The sequence below is a fragment of the Psittacula echo genome, assembly GCF_963264785.1.
Source record: "Psittacula echo genome assembly, chromosome: 17".
Taxonomy (NCBI): Eukaryota; Metazoa; Chordata; class Aves; order Psittaciformes; family Psittacidae; genus Psittacula; species Psittacula echo.
In genome coordinates, this window is record NC_137753.1 from 2,055,733 (window position 1) to 2,077,248 (window position 21,516).

The 21,516-nt window shown below is 47.4% G+C and overlaps 1 protein-coding gene across 3 annotated transcripts; it reads right to left on the reverse strand.

Annotated features, from left to right (window-relative positions):
* Nucleotides 1-587: 587 nt before the first annotated feature.
* On the reverse strand, nucleotides 588-15,856 carry DNAJC11 (DnaJ heat shock protein family (Hsp40) member C11). 3 transcript variants are annotated; one of them, XM_080631367.1, is made up of 16 exons: nucleotides 15,754-15,856; nucleotides 12,740-12,869; nucleotides 11,917-11,990; nucleotides 10,667-10,768; nucleotides 6,796-6,924; nucleotides 6,051-6,173; nucleotides 5,782-5,855; nucleotides 4,976-5,165; nucleotides 4,533-4,618; nucleotides 3,999-4,115; nucleotides 3,070-3,225; nucleotides 2,722-2,791; nucleotides 2,552-2,609; nucleotides 1,808-1,950; nucleotides 1,256-1,385; nucleotides 588-893 (listed from the first exon to the last, which is right to left on the reverse strand). In XM_080631367.1, exons 1-16 carry the CDS (start codon nucleotides 15,823-15,825, stop codon nucleotides 868-870), a joined length of 1,680 nt encoding a protein of 559 aa, XP_080487493.1. In that variant the 5' UTR covers nucleotides 15,826-15,856; the 3' UTR covers nucleotides 588-867. The 3 variants fall into 3 exon arrangements, with proteins under 3 accessions (XP_080487493.1, XP_080487495.1, XP_080487494.1); XM_080631369.1 differs by lacking the exons at nucleotides 11,917-11,990; nucleotides 15,754-15,856 and having other exon boundaries at nucleotides 12,740-12,843; XM_080631368.1 differs by lacking the exons at nucleotides 588-893; nucleotides 1,256-1,385 and having other exon boundaries at nucleotides 1,825-1,950; nucleotides 2,460-2,609.
* Between the last annotated feature and the right edge of the window lie 5,660 nt (nucleotides 15,857-21,516).

Here is a 21,516-nt window from a genome sequence, read left to right on the forward strand (position 1 = left end):
AACCACAGTTGCACAGAAGCAGGGGCCAGGTATGTGTCAGGGAATGATCTCTGGCAGGAGCTGTCAGAGCCACGCTGCACTGCCCAGACAGTAGTAGTGTAAACTACATTCCTCTTTTCCCTAGAGATAAATTAGAGGGGAAGAGATAGTTGCAGCACCAGAATCAAATTAAATGAATTGCTGTCCTTCTACCCCACTTTCTTCCCTCTATTGAAAACCCTGATAGCTCATGATGCTAGGTAGCAGAAGAATTAATAAGACTATTTCAGCCTTCCTTGTCTGGAATAGCAGTGTGAAATGAGCAGCTGAAGAGCTCCACTTTACTACAAAAGGCAAAGAACTTGATTCCAAACATGCTTAACAAGAACATCTCAAACGCAGATTTGAGACGGAACAAGATCTCTGTCCTCTTCCCAACAAAAGGATTTACACAAAGGAATTCCAGGTGGTGGCCAGAGAACTTAACTCCCCCTCAGGAGCAGAAAAAGGTGTTACCTACCCCAGGAAGTATGTGGAGAAGTGAGAACAGGTCGTCTTCCCTGCTCCCTGCAAGGAGATAGGCCATGGCCAGACAGCAGCAGGAGGGGTGGCTGCAGGACAGGTGGTGCTCGGTGCCCGCTCGCGCACCCTCAGCACAAAGCACTGCGCAGTCAGAGCCACGTTGCTTTATTGGTTACTGAGCCACAATTCAGAGCAGTATTGCCGTGGAGCCACCTGGAGAAGCAGGTTCTCTCAAAACTGGTAGGACACCACCTGCTATATGGGTAGTTAAAAATAAGAATGTCTCTGTTCAAACTTGCAGTGTCCAGGGGGAGGTTGTGGTTCCCGTTGACCCAGGTACCGTTACGGACACACACTGGCACCAGATTAGCCATCAGCATCGATTCTGTGAGCTGTTGGGTGAGAACAACACATGGATACACCTCTTCTGGTGGGTGAGACACCCCAGCTTGAACCCACCACCAGCCACGGACAGAGTAAAGAGAGGTCTGTGCCCTTTAGCCACCTCCCCAGACCTACCAGCTATAAGAGGCCTCTGCTTCTAACTCCAGTTAAATCTATCGGGTTAAATGGTATAAACAGCTGCAGTGGTGCTGCTAAGCTCTTCTAGGTCATGCTCCAGAGGCATTTTATGGTCAGTCCATTCTTGGTAACCGCAGCTCTGAACCCCAGTTCTATGTGCTTCATCACACAGAGCTGAAGCAATCCTCTACTGATTCCCAAAGGAAGAAGCACAGCAGTCCTGGCTACTTACATTGCTTTGGTATCCTAAGGGCCTCATTGTCAGCTGCCATCACTTGGTGCAGAACTCCTCGGAACTGATAAAGCACTTTCAAACTCTTCTCCTCACCCACACAGGGGTCGTAGAAACCTGGCAGCCCAGCCTTGAACCAGAGAAGGACACAGTGAGCATCAGGAAATGGGCTTCCACAGCTCTTCAGCCGAACAAAGTAATTTATTAGTGCTAGAATGAGGCGTCATTAAAAAAGGAGTTTTGTTGCCAATGAGGACAGAAACTAAATGCAGTCAGGAGCGAATCGGGGTTGTTACAGCGCAGAGTCTGTAACACACAGTCTCACACTGAAAATACAGAGATGCTGTTTCTTTGGCACTGGAAATGCCCAGAGAAACAGAAACTCCTGGAGGTTCGTAACACTTGGTATGTGAATGGCTTCTGTAAGCTCGTCTAGGCACTGGCTTCAGCACATGGGAGAAATCCCCTGGCAGCACAGCCTTCGGTTCAATGGGAATTCTGAGTCACACACCCAAGCCCCTCAGCCTGGGCTTTGACAGAACAGCCTCGTACCTTGGATGCCTCTGTGAGGATGAGTTTAGAGTCTTTCACCAAGCACTGCAGGGGCACTGTCACATCTATTACTTTCACCTTCTCATTCTTCCTGCTGTTGTCATTCACAAACTTCCCGTACCAGGCGTTCACCACAATCAAACCTGGAATCACATGAAATCACAGGTGTGGTGAGCGGCTTCCCACTGCCCATGAGGCAGACCCCCATAAGAAGAACACCCCAGCATTTTCTCTTGCTTTCAATGCTATCTGAATCCTCCTTGCCTGGACCCATGCTTCTCAAGAGAGAAGAACATTTCTACTTGGGTGCTCGTTAGCAATCAGCACTAGGACAGAATGAAACGACTTCAGTGCCACATTGATGTGACAATACAAAGGGACGTCAGTTCACTTTGGAACATTCTCTTGGAAACTGTTAGCAAACTGAACTTCAGATTATCACTCTTACACGTTTATACACACACCTCTCTTGTGGTGAGGTGAATCCAGACTGTTGTCTTCAGCCTGTTGGATCTACCTCACAGCATGGCCCAAGGTAAGATTCAGTGGATCCCTACTAAGCTCAGGCACCATAAGACGAATCCTAATGGAACTACATGCACAACAGCAATTATGCTGTGCTTCATTAGGAATGGAAATGAAGAAATGATACCTTGCATTTCTCCCTCTCAACCACCCAGCCTTTGCACTGCTCCTTCCTCTCTCCAAATTTATGGCACAAGTAAATGGTGGTGTAATCTTTACCCATTCTGGCTTCCTCCGCTTCAATTATCCTCCGGACAGACTCTTGCATTAATCGGACCTGTCACAACAAGAGCAAATACAGGCAGTGCCAGACAGTGTCCAAAAGAGAAAAGCCTGGAGTGAAAACAGTTTCCTTTAACCAAGGGGACCTAGTTCTAAGAAGCACTTACTGCAGCTTCAGCCTCCTGCTTCTTCTGAAGGATGTCGCTGGCTGTACTCTCCCGTTGCTTCTCCAGCTCCCTGCCACAAGAAGTCAACACACATCAGGTCTATGCAGTGGATGGGATGCAGCCAGAGTGGCAGATTTCTTCTAACCCACCCCAATCACAACTGACCCACAAGCTCAGGTTTAAGGTTCTTCCCCACCTTTCAAGGTAATTCTGAAGGCTGCTTTGCTTCCAGAACTCAGGAGTACCAACAACTCGTGAACCACAGTGCCTCAGCTGGATATCCCAACCTTGGCACCCACAAGCACTAGAGTGGGACTTCCCAGCTCTGAATTTAAAACACAAGCTCACCTCTCCTTCTGTGCCCTGAGGTAGGGTCTGATGACCAGCCTATGCATGGCGAAGTAGACAACTAGAGGTCCCACGGTGGCATAGAAGACAGCACTGGGAAGCAGCTGATCTGTCAGGTGGACAGGGAAGAAGTAGGTCTGGCTAGCCCTGTTCAACCTGCAACAAAAGGGAACAGTGGCAGATGAGAGGAAATACAGTGTTTAATATGCTTGATTAAGTACACTTAATGCAGTGTATGCTGCTGAACAACTACTGAACCGAAGGAGTGATGACTGATGAGCTCAAAAAGGTGAAAATCTGATAAACTGAAACAAAACGATGGTAAGACGGACAGCTGTTCTTACACCACCACTTACACAGAAAACGCCAGTTTTCATGGGCTGAAATGAGCCCGTTTCAGAGCAGTTTCAGCATCCTGGCGCGCCCTCTGCGGGCACTAATTAAAAGTGCACCCCAGTACAGAAACCCCCCGAGTTCTGGCCCACTTTCTGAGCTGCGTCATGTTAAGAGCATAATCATCTGTGTTAGTTAACGGTAAATCTCTAATTCAGGTATATACTGTGTACAGTGTTATAAAACAGGAACGAAATTAAGTCCATTCTAGTAATAACATCTTCCACCCACTTACCATAGCACTCCATTAAGCTGTATGTACTTTAGGCTGTATTTTCAGAGTATTTTGATGCCCCCACACCCTCCCTGGTCCTGCAAGAGGCAGCTCAAGCTTGCAGTAATGTCAGCAAAAGGCACGCATTGCTTCTAATGGGCACTACTGTTATTAGAGGGCAGCTGCAACCTGTCAGTGATTTATCAGTATTGATATCTGTATTGCCCTCCTAAGACTGGGACTATCCCACCTGAATGTCAGAAACAGAATAATGCAGGTTATGGTCAGCCTCTGCAATCCAGAGCTGTAAACCTGAACTGACTTGATTTTCAAAGACACTCCTTGGGGAACACCAACACTGACGGTGGCTCCTAAAATGCTGTGTCTGGAAATCTTCCTCTCTGCTCCGTACTCCACTATGGTCCCGAAGAAACCTGCCCTGGAAGGAGAGAACCAAACCCATGTTAAGACAGGGAAGACTCTTCAATTGCTCTTTGCTGAATCCTGTAATTCCCCAACAAGTAAAACATGGAAATACATCTGTGTGCAGCACATGTTGGCTACTGGAAGATTCAGTGTGTACCTAGCAAGATGAGATTAGCCTTTTTAGCTTGTACAGTAATACACACAGTACAAGACCTGGGTTTCTTATTGGTGATGATACAGAGATACCACACACAAGTTTATCTGAAGAGGCACACAGAGCAAAGCCTTCAAGTCATTCACTTCCGCATTTACCAGATTTGATTAATGAAAAGCAGATTCTCAAAGACCACAGAAGCTGGAGGCTCACAACAGCAGGAGAGGACAGATCCCTCAGCCGTGAGCAATGTGAATTTTCCTCTTCTGCACTTACTTGACAGAACCTTTCACTCGTGTTTGATCCTCATCCTGAAACTTATGCTGATAACTGACCATCACGAAAGAGTGGGGGATTCCCAGCTGAAACAGAAGGGGCACAAACATATGAAAATGTACCCTCATGAATGTTCCCCACATTTCTTTGCTCATCCTTTCAGTGGCACAGAAACCTAACAAAGCGTTGCCACTTACAGGTCACAGCCTGCAATCTCTGCAGCCTGTGTTGTGTATCCTGGCCCTAACCTGAGTTGATCTGCATTAGATATGACAACGCTGGGTGCAAAGTGTCATGCAGTTGGTTCCCTACATTACATGTTCATACCAAACAGTACCAACTGCTTTTTTATCCCCAGCCAAAACGCTGCAGGGACAGGAAAGCAGAGGCACTTCTCTCCCAGGGGTGGTATCACCATCCCTGGTGTACAGCAAGAGGCTCACCTGTAATGCCATAGTGAAATGGCTGGTTTTTGTGTCCCGCACGATGCTGGTGTTCATGGCTGACTGGATGCCCCATCGCCACTGCAAGTACCCCATCGTGTTCTTGTCGAGGTTGCGAGCCAGGACCGTGGTGAGGCCTGGGCGGATCCCTCGGGATGAGAACTGCAGCGCACAGTTTGTAGTGATGAAACTAGGAGACACAAGGAAAGCCTCGTCAGCCACGAAATGCAAAGTGGCCTCCAATCCCTTCCTGCCCAGGAGCCTTGCTGAACGTGCAGACACTACCCTGCATAGAGCATGATGCCTGAGGGCTTCAGGAAAAACCCAAAACTGACCACAGCACGGCTCAGAAGAGCAGGCTCAGGCCCTGGTTTATTGGTCTGTAAACAGACACCACACTAGTGGCAAATTTGGCATTATTTCCCTACAATCTGACGTATCACCTCCTCTTTTGCTGTCAGGAACTCCATCCCACACATGGAAGCCCCAGAAAAGCTCCTCCGTTTTTTGTTGTGCCCTCAGAGCAAACCTCTGTTGCTCTCACTGTGAGATCATGGCTCATGATCTCAAATCATCACAATTTCAAATACAAATCTAAGGATGTGGAACACAGACTTCCCTTAAACTGTAAGTACGAAAAGGGAGGACAGCAACACAAAAAGAATACAAACATTCTGATCAGCACTAAAGAGCAACCTGAAATCTAAAGAAGAAATACCTTACTTGTAGGATAGAAAACCAATCCAGAATCTGTTTAGTTCCTTAGTGTGGAATATTAACCATGAGACCATTTTCCTAATATTTACCATTTTGGTGTGAGATTACGGAATATCTTCAGACCGAAGAGAGGTCCCTGAAGGTCTCCTGCTCCAAACTCCAACTGTTGAAATGCACAAGGCCAAATTGTTAGAAGAAAACATCTTTTACAACAGTGACAAAGTACTTCATAGGCTTCTGAGTAACCAGAGCTAAAGTCCCTTACAGAAAATAAACACCAATCCAAGTGGCTTGAAATAGATTGGATGTAAATACGTTTAACAGGGAGTACTCTATGTGTAACAGGGAGTACTCTTACCTCTCCCCATCCTTTGGCAGATGTCACTCGTCTCAGAGCAAGATTAATTGATCCACCTCCATTCCCATTCTGGGTGGAAAGGTTACCAGACAGTATTGCTGTGTCCGTGGCTGTCAGTGGTGCCTGAGAAGATGAATGTGTTGTTACCAATCACTCTGAGCCCGATTCACACACTTCATGCATGTTCTGCAAGGATGTAATCATGACTGCAGAGAGTGCAAGCACAGGGACAGGTAACGTTCCAGCTGACTCCTTGCCATTCACTAAGCCCAAGTGTTTGAACCAGTTGTGGCCACACTTGCTCTGAATTTCGTAGTCAAAGATCAAGTATGGCAAAACCTGAGATAATTCTTACAGTATGAGACATCTTTAATGTACCTCCTTGAAGCCCTGACCCTGAGCTGCAAGCCCTCTAATCTCACCAGCAGACTAAACTTCTTCAGCTCGCTGGAATATAGGAAACTCTCTCCCTCTTTTCCTTACCCACACCCTAAGGACTGGGTGCAATCCAGTCTCACGCACTAAATACTCCATGTTCAGTGAGAACCAGAGACGTGTTTTCAGTCATGACTGAGCCTTGCTGCAGGCAGGATCCCCACAGCCAACACATTCCCTGCTGGAACCTTCCTTTTCCCACCCGTTGGGGACTGTGCCCTTCCACACACCAAGATGAGAACTCCCTGTGTCATTCTCTTTGGCCTCCTTAGCCTGGCCCTGCTCCCCCTGCAGCAGCATCTCCCCTCACCTCGATGGACTGGGATATGTGCATTTTGTTTATCTCGATCTGGGGAAAGCTGCTCCCAGGCACATCCTCGTATTCTTCCTCGTAGCGATCAAAGAGGTCGGTGGCATCTATTCCAACACTAATTGTTCCCTAAGGAATGACGAGAGAAACAAGTACTTGGCATTAACAACCACCCAACACAGGCCAAATCAGCCCTGGTTATGAGTAAATTTTTTGTTGTTTTTTTTTCTTGTTCTGCACTTCTCCACTCTAAAATGCGTTTCTTCCATATTCAGGACAAACAAAATGAACAATTACAATACCCTTAACCAGCAATATAAATCATGAAATAAACTGGATAGAAGACAGTTTTCCAGCAGGAATGCAGCAGGTAACACTAGCAGGTAACTCTTCCACTGTGACACATGCCAGAAGTAGGTGGAACACTTACACAGCAGGTTTCTTCTTCCCCCACAAGTGACTCTGCTCTGTCAGTATTTTAAAGTTGAAACAATATATTTTAGACATTAATTTTCTTCACTGGAATTTGGCCAGAAACCCTCTAAATTCTTTCTTCTTATGAGTTACCTGAAACAAGTTCGTTTTGAGCTGCATCATTCACTTGCAATTGTCCTTGTTAGCCAAAAGTTTTCTTTTTCCTAGTTTATATCTTGCAATCAGAAGAAACACTTCACAAAGGGAGACTTTTAGCAAGGGGTAAATATTTCCTTTCTCAGCTTATTCCTACATAAAACTAGGCCACAGCTAAACAGTCTGGCTACCTGCTGCTGTGCTCGCTCAGACAAACTGCAAGAGCAGGTTTCTTTGAGAAGGGCATGATTAGATCCTTGTCTGGGTCATATAACTTCAAGAGGCTTTGGAAACCTTCCCTGTAGACCTATTAAACAGCATTCCAGCTCATAGAAAATGTACCAATTGCAATAAAGAAACCCCTCTGTGCACAAGCACAGAATAAACTTTGAGCAATTTGTATAAAGAAACCCAAGAGCTGTTTAGGTACAAACCCCCTTGCACAGAATGCAAGTATGGATGGAATAAATTCTTATTTCAATCCCTGGCTCCCCCCACTGTAATCAAATGCTGAACCATGAATATAGGAAGAATTGCAGAGCTTGACAGGGCTCAAAACTTTCCTCCGCTTTGACTCCCAACTATTTATTTCCTGTGGAGATTCCCAACCTCTTTTCCATGTTTATTTTCTGATTTCTTAGACAGCAAAAACTGGATAAATGCTTTAACACAGGGAGGTGCAATCACTTCCCAGAGGATTCTGAACAGCAGGGAGCTCCTGCCCTTTCTGCAGAAGGCCACTTTCCAGGAACCCCCTGCAAAGTCACCTTCAAGGGATCTGCTTCCCAGACGCTGCAGCTTCTTCAGTTTCAGCCCTCTCCTACGCTCTGCTGTTCCTTGAATCAAGGCCAAAACAAGAGGGAAGTAAAGGCAAAACATCAACTGTGAAGGAAGCAGCGCAGCCCTGCACTCAATCCAGCCCTCTGGAAAGACATGGAGTAAAACAGCCAAAGAGAAACAAAGGTTCCAGCTGCACTCAGTGAGATTCCAGCAAATGTGCTCTAGATTGGAGGATCAAAAGCATCAAGAAACAAGTGAGCATTTATTTTAACAAAAGAGAGACTATCTTCATTTTTCCTGGAGGCTTCTCAATTCAAGGAAGTGTAGAACTCAAGATCTTTGTCACAGAGGCAGAGTAGAAAGAAAGTTTTCCATGGGGAACACCACATTCAGAAGCTTTGTCAGACTGCAACTTGGAATTCCAAGTTAAATATGTTTAAGCACGGGATATTAAGCTGTGCAGTAAGCATGAGGGATTTGAATGGCAAAGGCAGAAAATTCAGTATTTTCAACTCAGAACGGGACACAAGCAGCAGTAAAGCTTTCTCAAGAATTTGCACTAAAAGCCCCACTGAAATCATCTTACTGTGCTGTCTTTATTGGCACCACAATGCTTATACCCTTTGTAAAGATGCACCAAGGGCCACAGATATCCCTGAAATTCACTGCATTTCCTTTCTTTCAATCATATTCAAATCCTTACAATTTCCTTTTTCACACCTACAAACACCCCTCTCAATGGAAAAAAACCACCTGAACCTATCCATGAAAGACCCACTCAGAGGAAAGGAGCATCTCTGGTCCCTCCCTGCTCCTAAGTGGATCTTGTGCTGAGCCACCTTTGGCCGAGGGGAACGGTGGGCTCTGTGCAGGCATCTCCCCTCCTGCCAGGCAGGTGAAGTCACCCTCAGAGGTCTATAGATCCCAGCAAAGGAACTGGCTCGGGCACAAGCACAGGAAAAGCAGCAGATGGTGAAGTTAAAAATATTCCCGGAGAACCAGAGCACCCCCCATGCCACCGGATGATAGCAGGGGAGCGCTGCTGCTCGCAGCCCCCCATCAGCCACCTGCTCAGCCCATTGGGAATGAAGAAGCCCTCTCCAAGGAAAGAGCAGCAGGGAAAAAGCTGTAAAGCTCTGCTTGGAAGTCAGCAGCACACATAGAACATGCTGTGAACCAGCCCAGCAGGGCAGGAGGCTGGGGAACAGGGCTACAGAACCATCAGAGTTATCTGGGATTGTCTTTTACATGCATTTGCTGTCCTATGAACGTGAAAACAGACTTTACTGATGGGATTGAGAGGTGTGGCAGAGAAGAATAAACCTCTCCTTGCCTTTTTTCTTAGGGTGTTACCTTCTAGGAGGTGACTTAGAGAAGCTGTGCCAGACTAAGCCCTGAGGGACCTGCACTGACCTTCTGCAGCAGGGAAATAACAGGGTTTCATTTCTCCTCACAGGATGCAGTTCTTCTCAAATCAAATAATGAACTTTTCAACCCTTCTGCACGTCTTTGAAAGCAAAAACAAAGCTCTAAAAGCAAACAGAAGACTCGATTTGAACCCTGCCAAATTGCCTACATCTGGTTATTGCTCAACATTCCTGGTTAAAATGCTTTATTTTGCTGGAGCTGTTTTATAGACCTGACAAAATGTTCGAAATTTAAACTAACTTGCGCTCGTGTATGAAACGATCCCAGCTGCACTACCCCATTCCACAGGAACACTGCCTGGAGAGACGTTTCCATAGGCTGCCAGTCAGCAATTGCTGTTATCAGCCAGATGGCTGATTTTATCCCAGGACTCAGAGGCTGAGGCTTACAATGTAGCTCTGCTTTTTAGTGCCACGGCAAGACATCCGGATAAAACGTCAAACTCCTGAAGGCACAGCGAAGCACGAGGTGGAGATAACCCTGTCCCTCTCCAAGAACACCCTGTGCCCTGATCACCCTCATCTCCAGCAGAGACGTTCAACCTGGAATGGAATGCTCCATGAGCCTCAACATGAGCAAGCTTAGCTATGACAGGCTCTAGCTGTGGCACTGGCAAGCCCCCAGCCCTGCTCAGGTTGGCTTTGCTCATGGTGCTGCAGCAGAAGGGTTCTGCTCTACAGCTGCTTTGGTACCTGCCTTGCATTTTTCATCGGTTTCTAAGCTGTGTTGCTGTGGCACTCCAGCATGTCCAAGGGAAAACCTGTCAGGTAGTGCAGGGAGTTTCATTTTATCTGGAATACTTGGAAAGAAATCACAAGTGTTTCAGTGTGAAGCCTGTTTCCCTGAAATTCCTGAAAGAGATATTTTGCTCATACATGTCTCAACAGAAAAAAGAGCTTTCACTAGAGGACTGCTGAACAGAGAACCAGCTGTTCTCCCTACATTGTCCAATGAAACTGCATGTTCGAAAAAGGAAGAGTAACTCACTAAGTGTAGCTACTTACTACAGCCCCTCACCTAGGCTCATCACACCCTGCATATCCGTAATGATTTACAGATTCACTCCTCAGACTAGGATGAAGTCTTTCCTTACCTTTGGATTAGTTCGCTGCTGCAGTCTTCTCTCTTCCCTCTCTCTCTGCAAACGCTCAAATTCTTCCCTGATTTCAGCTGGAGTTCTCTTCCTTTCCACAACCTGCTCGGAAAGAAATGAAACCCCCGAGATTACCAGAGAGGATGTTCAGGGTATTGCCCGGCTGATGGGACGAGCCCCACTGACCTGCTGTGCTCTAACACACTGCCCTGCTTCTACTGTAAGCCACTCTGCATCAACCTCAATGCTCAGAGTTTGGAAGCAAACACCTGGGCCAGATCAAATGGCAGGCATGAGAGAAACCCCCATGCTTCGAGAGAAAAGAAAGTGATCTTTTTATTTCTATTCCCTTGACAAAATCAAGCCAAATAGCTTTCAAACCACAAGTACAAAATACTGCAGCACAGCCACTGCCAACAGCTCTGTTAACTTCTCTGCTAGGTGTAGACACGAAAATGAGAATGACTGAAAGCTTCCAGCCTAAGATGACTGATTGAGAGATTTGTGATTTTAGGCTACACTGTTTACCCTACATGGCTCAGGGAACAAGGGATTTAAAACAGGTAAGGCTCTAGGTATGGATAGAAAGAGTATTGGATTTGGCTTTTCAGAACAAGATCGAGTCTGCCACAAGCAGCTCAAAACTGTCTGTTACATGCTGCCATTGCTCCACATTTCTTGCTACTAACTCCGAACTTGACCTTGGTACTGACCTGACCCAATACAACATGATTCTGCAGCAAGCAACCTTGGCCAGTCAACTAAGACTGGCAGAAGGTAGCAAGAGGACTTAACAGGAAAGCCACAAGTGGACAAGTTCTCTTTCAAAGCCCATAAAACCCAAATAATAACAACAAAATACCCAACCCCAAAAAACCCAGAAAGAAAAAGTAATTTCAAACTCAGAGGCAGCTAAGGCTAGAAAAAGAGGGTTTCAGAGAAAAAAGATGAGACTCGATGGACAATAACAACACATCTATCTCAGACAAAGATGTTGCCTGTCACGGTAATATCCTATAAGGGAACTCTGAATGTCAGGCTTATTGTTCTCTTGTCAAGTGAAACCCTGAAGTATTCTTTGAAAATCCATCATGGTGTTGCAGCAGAGACAGAACAACAGAACAAGGATGCCTGCAAACAAACAGGCATTTGTTACCATCGAGGTGTCAGTGCAGCTCGATAGAACAGAATGTCAGATAAAGGTGAGTTTAGTCGATTCCACTGCCCATAAGGTGCTACATTTCTCTCACCTCCCATCCTTCCATTTCCAGTCCTCTCCTCCCATATATGTCATAGATGGCTCTGGTCTGTGGATCACTAAGCACTGCAAGTTAAAATCAAAAGAGAGGAGAGAACTCAGTGTTTGGTCTTCTCAGACCAACACTCTAGTGTTATTTGAGTGCAAGCACAGATCCTGGAAACGTTGCTCATCCAATTTTTACATTAAGTTCCACATGTATTAACAGGACACACCGACTTTTCCCCCAGCAAATTCCTGGTTTTTGGGTTTTTTTCTTACTTCTAAAATCAGAAAGTAAAGAAAAGACAGAGGAGACATGCAGCCTGACTGAATATGCAGAGGGGGTTTTAATGTTGCTTCCTGTGACAGAAGGGTGACACAAGCCCCCTAAAATCAATAGCACTATTAGCAATTCCAGGATAGCAGTCCCTGCAAACCCTGTGGAGGACTGACATCCACCTCTGCCTACTTCTTGGTCTTTGATCTCCAGCATCATCCCTGTCCACTGACCCTCTCCCACCCAGTCCAAACATGCGGGACCTGCCAAACACTAACGAAGGCGCTTCCATGAAGCAGTTCATGCCTTGCCAAACATCAGCTACAGTGGAACTGCACAAATGCATGTGGAATTTGAATCACTCAGAAAACCATTGCTTTTGTACTGCATTGTTCCTCTGATTTACAGGGCAGGAGAGGAAACAAAGCATCGCTAAGTGTCAGCAAATTTCATTATGACTTTGGAATATTATAGATCTTCCTCAAGAAGCATGGACACAGCCCTCCTGCTAAAAACCCCTGAACACAGTTTCTGCCAGCTCCAGACTTCCACTGACCTTCATAGGCCTGGTGCACGAGGTTGAAGAGCCGCTCTGCCTGTGTCTTGAGTTCCGGGTCCCTGTGCTTGTCAGGGTGGTAGAGCATGCATAGCCGGCGGTAGGCAGCCTTCAGCTCCTCTTGGGAGGCCTGAGGAGAGCAGTGAAACTCAATTAAAGCACAACCAAAGGTACCTGAAAAAGACCATGCTCAAGATCAGCCCTAAAAGAGAAGCCCAGCAGCCCATTACAGTGCTTTTACTGACACAAAATGAGGAATGGACTTTTGTGTTATTACATGACGCAGTAAAATGTTCACTTACGTTCACCAGTAGTGTCCACACTACTTATAGTGCAACAAGGGACAGCAATTGCTCAGCAGTGCTTATCGAGGTATGAAAAGTTAAGTAAAAAACCCCAACAAACATACCTCATTTTCATCAGGCAACTACTGTCTCCTCAGTTCAATGCAGAACAAGAGAAAACAAAATCACCCAGCCTCCTTCCAAAGACATGTGGTAGAAATGTATTTGTGATGACTCTTTCAGAATCAATGCAATAACCTTCCCCAAGAACCTGTTCCTGGGCACAGGGAACAGGACCCTACTTCTCTGTCCAGGAGGCACACACAGAGCACAGTAACTGAAACACAACAGGGACCTGCTGGCCTCCTGCAAGGAAACACCACCCCTCTGCTACAGCAGGGCTTAGAGGGACAGGAACACACCAGCGAGGAGGGAGCACCCAGAAAACACCTTTTGAGAGCAGACTTTAAAGACACATATTCCATTTACTCTTTATGCTCTTCAGCAATTGAGGCTTTTACAGTTTCCACACTTTCACCTGGAAATAAAAGCCCCAAAAGCTTATTTCTTAAAGTAAGACCTTTTTTTCCAACCCATGGTAAGCAGAGCATGGGTTTTCATCAAATAAATGCATCCATTTGTGCACCAAAGATAGAAATCCATTTGATTTTGAGGACAGCTTAGAATAAATGTTTTCTCTGTACATTTGTGCTATTTCAAGTTAATGTTTCTAAATGATACAGCAAAATACCTGCCAAATTTGCTGGTCCCCAAGACAGCAAGGATAGCTACAGATCAGCTTTTCTCTTCTTATTACCTTGTGCTTTCTCAGACATAGAATTTAAACTCGTCTGGGAAAGCAGGGGGACGTATGGGTCTAAGACAGCCTTCTTTAATCAAATTAATGATAAATGGTTTAATGTGCTATTGATTATCTAATAGAAATGAGCAGCTTCATTTTTCATAGATGTCATGTTCAATAAAACATTAGCTTGGGCATTTCATCATCATTGAATAGCTCGGGTCACTGGTTCAATATTTCATGAGCAATAGCCTCTTAGGAACCGCTGAAGGAATCCTGACATCCTCTAAAGCTCCAGTGAAATGTGTGAGTCAGGAATAATCATGTATGTTACATTTGCATTATCAAAATCCGCAGGCACAATTCAAAGGTGTCCCATCTGCCTACCTGGGGTCTGAACGGCTTCATTTAACACCTCAAACATGTCAGCATGGCTTTAGTGCACTGGAATCTATGGAAGATGAACCATTTCATGCACACAGAGCAGCGGCATGGTGACGCTCAGGGCTTACTGGTATTTTAAGCTGCTGCGTCACACCAGGCTGGCTCAGCACACAGAAATGTGAGTACGCCACATTCCACTGCTGCGCGGGGTAGTACTACTGAATTTAATTAGCAAGGGGTAATTAACAGAGCAGCTACTACTACTCTCAGTTGGAATCACTCCCCTGAAGACCATTTTAACTCTGTTTCCAGGTCCCTGCTGACCAAACCTGCCTTTTCTGGTCTGCCAAAGAACTACCAGCTTTGCTAAGTTAACTATTCAGCCTTCGCTGTTAACCTCCCAGGCAGTCACAACCCTCGTGTGGTTCCTGCCTCTGTTTTAACCTCCATGGCTGCACACTGCAGGAGGGTGAGTTACAGATGCTGCCGACCAGCCACTGGATTTCAGTGAGTGAAACACAGTTTTCTAAAGAGAGCTCAGTGCTCTGCACAGCATCAGGGAGTTCTGCAAACGGAGCCACTGTCAGACACTTTCTCCTTGGAAATGGGGATTTCCACAACTCCTATTACACACAGTAACAGCACTCCAGTAAAACCCTTCTGCAGCTCAGACTGATAGAGCCATAGACCAGTTTGGGTTGAAGGGACCTTAAAGCTTGTCCAGTCCCAGCCCCTGCCATGGGGAGGGACCCCTTCCACTGGAGCAGCTTGCTCCAAGCCCCTGTGTCCAACCTGGCCTTGAACACTGCCAGGGATGGGGCAGCCACAGCTTCTCTGGGCACCCTGGGCCAGCGCCTCAGCACCCTCACAGGGAAGAGCTTCTGCCTAAGAGCTCATCTCAGTCTCCCCTCTGGCAGGTTAAAGCATTCCCCCTTGTTAACATCTAGTCTGACAAGCCGGAAAAGCGAAGTCTTAAACAGACATGCAAGCACACAGTACATATATATACACATATATACATATATATAGAGCACTGTTGAATTCAATAAAATGAACTATTGATACATTGATACATATCAATATATTGATACACATACAGTACACATTTTATACATCTGGCTGACATTTTAAGTACTGCTATTAAAACAGTAATTACTCCTAACAGCCAAACACCTCCAGTACAACGAAGCTGCATCAGTTCACTTCTCATTTAATCTTAGCCACACCGAGGACCCCGCATCCTCCCGCTGTTCTGCGGGTGTTTCCACTATGGTGCATTGGGAAGGCGCACACAGCACCGAGCAAACCGCGAAGCCCAAAAGACAACAGCGTCCTGCACGGACCAGGCTCCCTCCGAGCCACCGGGAGCGCGACGAGCACCAAACTGGGGCCGCCTCACGCCCGCTGCCGCCCGCCAGAGGGACGCGCTGAGGACGCGGCCCGGCCTGCCCCCCGGGCACGGGGGTCGGGGGTCATGGCCCGCGCTGCCCCACACCGCCCCGGCCCGGCTCGCGGCGGTGCCCCCCCGCCAGGCCCCGCCGCACCTCCCGCCGCACGTTGAGCAGCGCGTAATAGTCCTCGTTGTCCGGCACCTCCTCCGCCAAGGCCGCCGCCATCTTCCCGACCTCTCACCTCATGCCGCTAGCGCGGCTGGGCGTGCTCAGCGGCGGGAAAGAGGCGCTACCACGCCCCCCAGTGGCGCGGAGGATTGAGAGAGCTTGCACATGCGCTCGGATGCGCTGTGATGTTTGCGCATGTGCAGGCAGGTCCCGCCCAGAGCGCCGTGAGGCGAGGCGGCGGCGGGCGCGGGACGCGCGGTGAGTGCTTGCGGGAGTCCCGCTTGGCTGGGATCCGCTCGGTCCTCTCCGGCCGCTGGGCCTGCGGGATCCGGGCGGGGACCGGTGGGTCCGGGCCCCCGTCGGGAGCGGGGTTGTTTGCTGCGCACTGGGGTGTTTCTCGCGCCCCTCAGCGCCTCTGTCCCGGGTTGGGGGGGGGGATGGGGCGGGCGGCCCGCCTGGATGAGCAGCCCTTTCCCGCGTTGCTGAGGCGCTGCCTGGCACAACCCAGGTGATTCCTGAGCCCTGCTGTGTCTCGATCCCGTGAGCAGTTCCCGGCTCTCACAGGGTGACTCGCAGAGTCCCATGCAGCGTTGTCCGGTCAGATCGGGGTTGCACGGGCTAGCTCAGCCCTGTGGAGCTCGCTGGCGGGGAGCAAGGCCTCCGCCTCAGGATCAGGGCTCGTTTGGCACCAGGGGAAATGGAGCTGCTTTGCCTTTTCCCCATAGAGAACGTGGCCGCAGGGTTTGTGCTCCAAGAACACGGTCTTGGCTATGGGCTCACCACGAGAGGGCACTCGGCGAGTCGTGCCCGGTAGAGAAATAGAGGGAAATGCCCCAAAGTGTGGCGAGCAGACAGGTACTAGTAGAAGGGGTTCCTGGTCTGTGCTCCAGCCCGTGCCTCCTTACAGAGCACACTGGCCGGTCTCAGTGTTAATTGGCTTTATTGCTGCCGTAAGGAGTTAAAGCCTTTCCTGGCTTTAAAATAAAGCTGGAGGGTGAATGTTCCCGAGCGTCTAGATGTGATATTTGTATAGGGGATGCTAGTGATGTTGGAGTACTGCTGTCCTCAAGGAGCAGTGGTTGAGGACCTCTCACTAACACCAGTGCACTCTATAGAGTGAAGCTGAAGCGGTATTTTCCCATCCCAACACTCAGCTGATCCATTTTGGATTTGATCTTCATGTAACTTTTGTTTGAAAACAGGAGTGGTTTAATATTTAATAAGTTGTTTTCCAATCCAAGCGTAGTTAACGTGGAAGTATTGATTGTGTTACAGAAGTTCCTCTGTGCTCGCAGTGAGGTGGAGGGCTGAGAACACAGGAGCTGGGAAACCATCTGGAAATGGGTCTGTCTGATGGGGTCCTGATGGGATTCAGGAGCTGTGTGGCCCTCGGGGCTGTGGCAGCGTTACTGAATCCCTCCCTTGCTGCAGCACTCGCTGCCAGCTCTGGCCACTGTTCAATGTGTAGCACCAGGGATCCAGGGGAAACTTTTGGGAATGGTCCACAGATCTTGGCAGGGAGCTACAGGAGGGAAATATGACTTTGGGGAGCTAAATATGAACTGTGCTTTCTAAGCATGTAGAGAGAGCTTTACATTTGCCAGTGGAAATGTAACATCCATGGCAAAGAGCAATGTGGGGAAAAAAAAGAAAGGAAAAAAGTAAAGTACTTGTTTGTGCTTTGTCAGGTTTGGTTCAGGGTTAGCATTCCTTTTGCCCGCATTGCTATACGCAGGTTCCACACATGGCACAATGAAGTGCTATGGTGCTGTGCTGGGATCCTTGTGATAAGGGAAGCAGACCCTGGGTTCATTGGAAGGCATCTGGATGCATTGGAAGGGTGCGCGTGGAGTTCCAGTGTTCCTGAGCTTAGGGAAGTGAGCAGCGCTGTGGGGTGAGAAAGGGGCAGGAGCCGTCACTGTTCCTGTCTGGAAAACCAGGTTGGGAGCTAAAAGTTGTGTAAAGCTGCAGAAAACATCAGTGTTGTGTTTCTCCAGGGTACTGGCAAGGGGCAGGGGTGCCCCAGAGTCAGTTTTGCTGATTTAGAGCCAGAAGTACCAGTGAGCCCTTCCATCTCCCAAATCTTTTCTCTGAGCAGGATGGTGAATGGTTTTCCCTTGTGTGGTGTGAGTGGCCTCATTCAGCAGATTTCCTTAGGAGCTGGAATCGTGTTGTCATGGCGGGAATATTGTCCCCACACAAAGTGTTATCTTGCTTATATTAACTTTGGTTCTATCTCAGCTCAATGGAGGGAAAAACTGGAGAGTGCCATAAATGGAGCCGAGCTTGTCCAAGCTGTCCCATTAGCACCTGAGGGAGCTCCTGCCTCCTAATGACCAGAGGAGAGTGTGCCGGGGAGTCAGTGTCATCTGGGGGCCCTTTGGTTACATTCACTGCCGCTCTTCATAGCCAGATTGATGCCGACTGCTGAATTTTAGCAGAGGTCGTCTTAGTCCCATTTGTTAGTACTAGGAGTCCATAGAGATAATGTCTTTTCACGTATAAAAGATGCTATTGATTTTCTGTTACTGTTGTCCTGAAATGTGCACAGTGTGTCTATGGAGCAGTGACAATCCTCCATCAGTAGCTTTATGGGAGAAGAATGGTTATTGAATCTCTTCCCATAAAATATAATCTCTTTCTCTCTTCCAGAATTTGCCAGCTCCTGTGGGAGTCCCTCATGTTATCTCTGAGAAAATTGATTTTTTTTTTTGTCTCTGCTTTGTACACTTGTGTTTAGTTTTATTTTTAATTTGGTTTGTGTGATATATGGAATGAAGGATTCCCTAACATCAGGCATGCTCTCTGTGTTGTATTCCTTCTTTCCCATATGGATTGACACTTCCAGAATGTTTTAAAATCAAATAAAGATGTTGGCTTGGCACAAGTGTCTCTTGTTGTTGCTGGGAATGTTTTCGCTCTGGGGGAGTCACTGCCCTGCTCTTTCTCTCCAGGCAGGTCTGAGCTTTTCAGCTGCTTACAGGTAAATTTGGGGTAAGTTTCTGGAGTCAACACAGGCTGATTGGTTTCTGATGAATGACACTGTAGCAGAGCACACAACTCGCAGTGCTGCTCAAGGAGCAATGGTCTTTGAACTTGAACAGTGGCAGAAATACTCTGTCAAATTTGTCCTTTCCTCAGTGCAGCAAATGACTGACTATGGGACTTTTTCCTTTCAGGGAGGAAACGGCAACATGAATTCATAGATGATGAGTAGGATGCCAAAGCCAGAGATGACAGTGCTCTTGAAGAAATGCTGGGTAGAGCAAAAAGGTAAAAGGAACAGCTAATTGAGTGCATTTTGGAGCCTTCCTGTGGGACTTCATGGGGTACCTCCCCTTGGGAGGCAAAGGCCACCCCCTCATACCTGAGCTGAGTTCCCTGAACTTCCCTCTCCTCCGTTTTGCATGAAGTACCAGTGGTGCCCCTCACTCCTGACCCATGCACTCTGTGCTCGGGTCTGTACCCAGAACCCCTGTGGCACTCGTATGTTCCAGTGTGTCCCTGCATGCACCCGCCTGGCCTGGCAGTTGTGCCAGGCTCTGCTCCTGTGTGTGGTGATGAGAAAAAAGAGAGAAGGGAGAGATACACTCATCCTGCTCAGGTGTAGCCAAGGCCATTGTCCCGAGGTGATTGTTCAGGGCCACGTTTGCTGTTTGCTTGTACCGGGTTGTGCCTGAAGCCCATGTGGCGGCAGCGTTTGGAGTGCACAGTCATCAGGTTGCCTTCATGAGGGCTGAATTGCTTTCTGCTACTCTGATGCCTTTTACTGCATTTTGTGTTAATGCTGTTGAGATGCCCAGAGGAATCGGTGCTTATTGGCTCTTTCATTCTGAGAAATTATCTCTGTAACTGAGGCATGATCGTCCACTTGGGGACTTGGGGAAGTAAGAGGCAGATTTAATCACACCTGCAGAGAGCCGTGTGATAGAAATGCCTTTGCTACTCACTTACTACTCATCCAGTGGCAGCAGAAGTGGATGAAGCCACTGACAAGCAGCAAGAAAATCCTCATTAGTAGCATAGCTCTCCTTGGGATATCTTCATGCTTGTTTGTGGAAGAGTGACTTTAATCCCCCAAAAGTCAAAAGCAAACTGCCCTTGAAAGTGTTCCTGGTTGCAGTCTGTGGGTTGCCGCCTGCCCCTTGGCTGTTCCTGGCAGCAGCTATAGGGACAGAGGGCATTTCTGTGGCAAGGGGAAGATCTTGGTAGTAGTAGGAGCAGGAAGAGGTGTGAAGGGTTGGAAAGGTGTGACTGGTTGACAAACATAAATATCAGTTCTGTGCTGCTGGATGTGAAATACTTTCCCATTGTTGCCATAAGGAGCTGCTCTGCATGCTACAGGATGCTCTCAAATCCTTGTTAAGTTTAGGCCACATGTCACAGGAGAGGAACAACACCAGGTTCACTCTGTTGGTGAAAGAGTTATGATTTCTCCTTTGTCCTTTGGGAAATATGCCCATGTTTGAATTATTGTATAAATAACATGAAATAGTGATTGTTTTTTTGTTTTTTCAGGTGGTCATAACTGGCATAAGCTCTCATACAGATAAAATACAACACAATGAATTGATACCATTTTTAGTTTAATAACACCAGAGCTGAGGATCCAAGCATACTTAATATAGTACATAGCAAATTTCTGCTGCTGTCAATTCATATTTTGGGGATCTGATAGTTTTGTTCCTTATTTTTCTGCATGTGTGTTATTGAGCTATTTCTGTAAACTCGGATGTAAATCTGTTACGCTCTTTGCGTTTTGAAATCCTTCCCCATCAATCTGGAAAGCTGTAAGGTTGCTAAAACTGGAGTACAGTCAGCTTTGGCAGGGAGCTTTGTGTCCTCATGGTCGTGCTGGTTCCCAGAGCTTGCAGCATTCCCTGTTCCTCCTGCTTACTGGTGGCAATGGCAGCAGGGAGCTGTGTGTTAGAGCTCTGTGTCTATGTTGGTTTATGTTGATGCCACTGAAGGTTAGCACAGGGATTGTGGTGTGGTGCTGTTGCTTTAAGGTGGCTGGTGGCCATGCGTCGTTGCCAACGCCAGCACCGCGGCACGTGCTGCCTGCTCAGCAGTGCCTGGAACGCGCAGATAGGACCAGATTTGGCATCAGCACAATCACTGCTGCGGGCACTGTCAGCTCCTCGCTCTTTTCTCCCTCCAGCACGTGGTATTTTATATGACCCAGAGGACAGACAGTTGCCTACTAGACTGGTTTGTGGGGGTTTGTTTTGTCTCAGTCCTGTCAGTGTTCAGGTTTCAGTGGCGGGGGAGCTCTGGGAAATGCGTGCTCTGTTTTGCTTGGTGTTCCACTAAGGCTCCAGCTTGCCAGAGTAAGTGAGTGGTGGCAGCAGTAGGAGTTAGTGCCCTGGGAGCGATTCAGGTGCCATGGTCTGGTAGACAGAGCTCTTGAGCTAGCAGAAGAGGGTGCTTAGCTGAGAGTCGCATCCTGTCATCCAGGATTGTAGCACTTGATGCAAATTCTCAAATGCAAGTGAAGCTTTTCAAAGCACCTAATATTATGTTTATGTTTAGTCTGCGTCTTGCAAGCGAACAGGAGAGGAAGGTGAATCACTGACTTGTATACTTTGATCTTAAAATTCAGTATCACTCCTTTGCTGTAAGTGGTTTGTCAGACAAAATTTCTTAGTCATTGTATTTGCAGATCTCGACCTTGGTGTCAGAGAGATGGCAGCTACAAGAGTTGTGGTTGGAACCCTGACTGTGTCATGAAACATTGGCCATTGTATG